The sequence below is a fragment of the Danio aesculapii genome, chromosome 24 (genome assembly GCF_903798145.1).
Source record: "Danio aesculapii chromosome 24, fDanAes4.1, whole genome shotgun sequence".
Lineage (NCBI taxonomy): Eukaryota > Metazoa > Chordata > Actinopteri > Cypriniformes > Danionidae > Danio > Danio aesculapii.
In genome coordinates this window covers 24,070,815-24,077,431 of record NC_079458.1, presented here as the reverse complement: position 1 = coordinate 24,077,431, position 6,617 = coordinate 24,070,815, and the positions used below count along the sequence as shown (strand labels likewise).

The 6,617-nt window shown below is 34.4% G+C and overlaps 1 protein-coding gene across 1 annotated transcript in view; it reads right to left on the bottom strand.

Annotated features, from left to right (window-relative positions):
* cntnap2a (contactin associated protein 2a) overlaps positions 1-6,617 on the bottom strand; it is a 765,137-nt gene that overhangs the window by 328,683 nt on the left and 429,837 nt on the right. Inside the window, exon 13 of the mRNA XM_056451014.1 lies at positions 5,746-5,946. Coding sequence (XP_056306989.1) covers positions 5,746-5,946 — 201 coding nt within the window. The remainder of the gene's footprint in view (positions 1-5,745; positions 5,947-6,617) is intronic.

Below are 6,617 nucleotides of genomic sequence, written 5' to 3'. Positions count from 1 at the left end.
TTGTTGATATCATATATGATTCTTTCATTCAGAAAGGCTCTGAAAGCATGCGTTCCTGACCAAAATGTGACCTCCGGTGGACAGAAGCAGGCTCTGAAATGAGATGCAGATTCAGAGTTCCACATGAGGTCATTAATTAGCAAATGCGAGCGTACACATAAGGTGATCAGGTTACACTGTAACTCTGTGTCCTAACAACACGCTACATGACAAGATTTGCAGTACTCAGCAATTTGGCTGTTTGCACCAGACGAAACAACAAAAATTTAAATACAGCCATTCAAAAGCACAGAATATGCATTCACTCATGAAATGGTAAGGTTTATTATTTAATTAATACATATTAAACCTCAATGACATTATTAAATCTACATGCTGAATCAGTATGCGTTGGTTTTGAGTCAGTTCTAAAGTTAAATTTCAAATGGTTTATTTTATTTTCAATATCTGGGGTAGCTGCTTCTGCTTTCAGTAATATGACAATAAATGTCATGTAAAACAGCTTTCAAACTCTGCACATGAGGTGTATCTGAGGTGATCATTGTCAGCTTTCTGTTGTTCAGATGCAAGAAATAGATACCGTTACTAATATATCAATTTGAGGTGTTGGTTAGAACAAAAACTCTTTTTATTATGAATAATATTCCTTCTATCACGGGCCGTTGTTTTTATGTAGAACAGTTTTATATTAAATTAGCCTTAAATCAACCTTTAGGCTTGATTGTCAGACTCACTACTGTTGGTCAACCTGGCAACCTGCGCTTGTGTTTGTTTTGATCCAGGAATGTAATACCTAGTTCAACCCAGTGGTGTAGTCCTTGCTATACGTACGTTTACTCCGTATGCCTACTTTTTTCCACGAGCTGTTTGGCTATTACGACTTCTGAGGATCAATAATTGCATATACCCTCAGTATACTCACTTGTTTTGGTGATTAGACTTCCCTAATTTATGTGTATTCGCATCTCCTTTAACTGTATACAAAATGTTTTTTTAACTCGCATCTAAAATTGTTGCAATTGGTGCATTTTTGTTTAATTTGCGCCATTCCCCACCCCCTGACGACCGCAGCAGCTGTGAGAACATTCCGTGAGTTTTTTGAAGAACACAACAAAGTAAAATTATTTTACTCCTCCTACTACCATTCAGCCCCCATAAAACTTTTGCGATTACCTCATGAACTGTACACTACTAAATGATCGTCTCAGTCCCCTTTAAATTTGATATAAAAACGGCGGCAGAAATCCGCTTCTCCGTTTTCAACTCGTTTTTCATTTAGTCAGCAAACACAGCTCTGCAGACCATGAGCACAAGGTGTGTTTATCAAAAGATTATTAGAATATCTGCATATTTGCAGTTCTTTGCTATAGAAACACTTGTTTCCTCGGTGCTCACCTCTTCAGCACAGCTGTTTCCTCTAGCGAAAATGTAACTCTTAACAGACATAGAATATTTTAAAGAAAGCTGGACATCTGTAACCATTGACTTCCATGGTATTTGTTTTTTCTTCTGTGAAAGTCAATAGTTAAAGGTAACTGATGTTTAGTAAACATAATTATATATATATATATATATATATATATATATATATATATATATATATATATATATATATATATATATATATATATATATAATCTCGTTCTCCTTCCATGCACACAAACTGTGGAATGCTCTTCCCACTAACATTAGGAATCCTTGGACTGTTTTAAGAAGCTGCTTAAAACAACTGTGTGTTTTTGTATTTTTATTGTTTTATTGTGCTTTGTTGTTTTTCCTTTTTTTTTTAAGCACTTTGGGTTTTAGAAAAGCGCGTTATAAATAAAACGTATTATTACTATTATTATTATTATTATTATTATTATTATTATTATTATTATTATTATTATTATTATTATTATTATTATATATAGCTATTATATATAGCTAATGAATCAAAGAAACATAGACTTTCGTCGTTCTTTGCCTACTTTTGAATTAGGATTGGGTGGGTAATAGTACACCACCTTTTTTATTAGGACTTCACCACTGGTTCAAACACTACGTGTCCAACTTACATACTGCACATTTAAAATAACAAATTAAATGAAAACAGATTGTGTACTTGATGGCTTGACTTGACTTATGTACTTGACTACCATTCATGGCAAATCATTGCATTTAAATATGCTTAAACTTAGCTAACAAACAGCTTAACTTAAATCTTAAACTTTTGCATTAACAGCTTGTCGATTTGAATCTCATAATTGGATCGTAGAATAAATTCTATTCCTTGCTAACCAACAAAATTTATTCTATAATGTGTTTATACTTATTTACTTTGCTTCTCTAAGAACTTTGATTCAACATTTTGCTTTCTTTAACAACACCTCTGCATTTTATTCATAAAGTACCAATTAGTTATGAAGTCTAGTTGTTAGCCCACACATGCACACCAAAGCGAACAAATACAGTACTAATTCTCTTGAAAGCAAGCCATTATGATAACCACATTCTGGGGTTGTACCACACACAACTGGGCAAGGTGCCAAAAATAAGCGGGTTCAAACTGAGAGCAGTGGAGAGTGAGAGTATATCAGACAATGAGAGGATATGAAGGCCCTGTTTACCATCAGTTTACCCTGTTTTCAAGACACTCAAACCTAAGTATTTCACCAAGAACTATTTCAAGCCCTCATTTTAAAATTATCAAAACAAACAAACAAACAAACAAACAAACAAACAAACAAACAAACAAACAAACAAATAAATAAATAAATAAATAAATAAATAAATAAATAAATAAATAAATAAATAAATAAATAAATAAATAAATAAATAAATACAATGCAATGATACATATACTGTATGCAAAGGCACACACACATAAAAAGAAAGAAAGAAGTGTCCCTGACATTATTCATATAAAACCACCATCCGCAGACGAAGCATTATTTACCATTAACTAGAAATATGTGATATAGCTGCTGTCAGATTCTTTACTTCAGGTTTGTCTTTTAACAATTTATTTTTTTGCAATCTCTCCATTGCACTTTGCCTCGTTACCTGCAGTAAATGCACTGAACATAGAATCGTCAGATGTGATCTGGGATGTCATTAAAATAAACCATACCCTTATCCTTCTAAAGTTTGTACAGAGATATTTAAAGCCTATTTAATTTTTTTTCTACTGCTTCAAGGATTTTAAATATTCCCCTGAGAAATGGAAGACCATACTAGACTGTTACACATCACTGTATGTTTTAAAAGCACAAATTATTTAAATTGTATTCATGTATTCACGATCATAAACACAAGTAATTATTTTTTTGAATTTATATCAGATGGATACCAAGTGATGTCAAACAGAGCAATGGCATTTTTCATAGTATTTCCGATAATATTTTTATATTTCATAGTTTTTTGTATTAAATCTTGTGTAGAAAGTCTAAGAAGAAATTCACATATAGTGTAGAAAAGACAATTTCAATGCACTTCTGAGCTTACTTTAACATGGCATCTGCCATTGCTAAACAACAATCAGCTGCTCTCACTGAAAAATAAATCAAACCCATGCTGCAGCTCTGATACAATGTCGTTACTGCTAAAATGTGTATGATCCATAATAGGTGTGAACCTGATTGATTGGATCTTGTCACATGAAGTGCTTGTATCATTTTGACAACTTTCTGTGTTGTTGGTTGGTCTTGAAAAGTGAATGTGTTGCTCCTCATGCATGTCACACCTATGCTTTCTATGTGTGTAAGCTTGCCGCACATCTCAATTTCGAATAATGAACTTGTGTGCGCAAAAGACGTGATATGTAAAAAATACCCTTTATTTAGTTACTTTATTTTGGCTGGAATAAAATAAAAAGCTAAGGTCAATATTATTAGTTTATTGACCTAATTTCTTGCCTAAAAATGACTAGTTGCTGAATCAAAATGGGGTATTTTAATTTCAGCCAGCCTCTGCACTTCCGGTGAACTGTCATTTCTTTAAAAATCAGTGATCTTCACTGTCTAATAGATTTACAATATAAAGTGGGTCTCAGACCGGACAAGAAGCACTGCATTAAATTCCATTTTCTCGTGCCATGTCTTTAAAATATGACAGTTTATTTTACCCCAGTATTTTCAGTGGAGTTTCCTGCACTAGAGTTTACATGGTATTTCATCTCATTTTACGCTTGAACAAAAATCTCACAGTGTCTTATTAAACAGCACTTAAGAAGTGTTGGGAAAATAAAAAAATTCACAGGAGGGCTAATCATTTTGTCTACAATTGTGCGTATACACTACCTGACAAAAGTCTTGTCATCGGTCCCAGTTGTAAAAGCAACAAACAATAACTTGACTTCTAGTTGATCATTTGGAAAAGTGTCAGAAGCTCGATTTTCCAATGACTCATCTGTTGAACTGCATCCCAATCATCACAAATAGTGCAGAAGACCTATTGAAACCCTCATGGACCCAACATTCTCACAGTATTAGTCAAGTTTGGTGAAGGAAAAATCATGGTTTGGGGTTACATTCTGTCATGAACCTGGTTTGATCATTGTTAAGTCCTTCCCCTCTGTGTCCTGCTCTCAGCTGTTAGCTCTTGCAATCAGTGCGAGTGCTGATCACCAGTCACCTGTTCTCGCTTTACCCTTATTGGCATTTCTATGTCTTTCTCCCTTTCATTCCCTCTGTTGTCAGTTTTATACTTCGTGTGTTACCCTAAGTGCATCTTGCACATTACTAACCTGCTTTTTTTCTATCCAGCCCTGTCCTGTCTTGTTTTTCTGTGCTCTTCGCTAAGTGTAGAGGCCTAGTGGGTGGCCTTTTGCATATCCTTTTGAAGATCCAGCTCTGTGTGCCTTGTGAACAACAGACTACCTAGTTTTGACTCTTTTGGTTAATAAATGCATTATTATTGTTCTGCATTCTGCCCGTCACACATTCAGTATGGGGGCATGCTAGAGATCTGCAGAGTGGATGGCAACATCAGCAGCCTGAGGTATCAGACATTTGTGCTGCCCATTACATTACAAACCACAGGAGAGGGCAAATTCTTCAGCAGGATAGTACTCTTTCTCCTTCTTCAGCCTCCACATCAAAGTTCCTGAAAGCAAGGAAGGTAAAGGTGCTCCAGAATTGGCCAGCCCAGTCACCAGACATGAACATTATTGAGCGTGTCTGGGGTAAGATGAAGGAGGAGGCATTGAAGATGAATCCAAAGAATCTTGATGAACTGCAAGAACACTTTCTTTGCCATTCCAGATGACTTTAATAAGAAGTTATTTGAGTTACTGCAGAGATGTATGAATGCAGTTGTTATTTGTTGTTCCTAAAACTTGGATAAGCGACAATACTTTTGTCAGGTAGTGTATAGATAGATGGATATATCTCATGTCACTTTATTTTCAAGTCCTGAAATTACACTGCTTGAAGGACAATCTGATGTGACGTCACAACATTTTAGTTTACAAATAAGGTACTATGGTAAAGTGGTTTGAGGTCATTAAGTTGTCTTGTGTTTGAATTGATTGAAAACTATAATAATCCATCCTGTAATTGTAATTTTGTAGGAAATATAAAAGTTGTTGCTGTTTTACTACCTCTGGTTTTCATTTCAGCTGAAAACTGCAGCAAACTGTCCTGTAGCAAAAAAGATTTAGGAATTTTGCCAAAGTTTTGGTAGAGGCACGTTTACAAGTAAACCTGGGAAGAAAAATCTGCAAGGAAGCAAACACTCAAACGCTCTCACACAATCTCTCAGTACCTGGTGTGTTGAGTAGACGTGACATTCGGCAGGCGTAGGAGACGTGCTGCTCGCAGTGCTCAGCACTGTTGGTTATAGCTGTGACCTGCTCCATAGAGGCACTGTAGTTCAGCTGTAAAACTGTCCGTCTCTCCCGGCTGGAGCCAGTTACTGCTGTCTGTGCCGGTAGGTTATTCACCACTGTCGTCCAAACCATGTCCTCTGAAACACAGAAAAATTAATGATAATTAAATTTGATACTGACTCATTAAAGACACCACATAATACTGTAAGCATATGCTCATGTTTAGAAAGATGAGTAAAAATCTGTTTTTTTTGCAACAATGCAGTAAACAGGTCTTAAAAGAAGAGCATATTAATAACTCAAACCTTTTTGTATTCCCATGTATTTGTATTTACGTGAATCATAAATGCCTATAAAGACAATAAAGTGCTGACTAAACACCATTAAAAAAGTCTGGGAGAAAGAATCTGAAACCAGAATCTAAAATTATTTGAATTATTAATACAATTAAAAATAACTTATATATTATATTTCTGTGATGGCAAAGCTGAATTTTTCATCAGAAATCTTTAATATGCTAATTTGATGCTCAAAATCCATATCCTGCTATTATAAATGTAAAAAAAAAGCTGTGCTGTTTAATATCTTTGTTGAAACCTTGATTTTTTGTCCTTCAGGATCCAGCTGTGCTTACTTGAAATATATAATGTAATTATTGTTAGAATTTAAAGCGTGCATGCTGGAATACATATGAGTATTTTTTTAAATCGTACTGACACCAAATTATCCAAAATTTTATCAATAATTGTTCAGAGCAAGTAATTATTAAAAAAACATTTAAATACTTAATATTTAATTAACTTAAAAT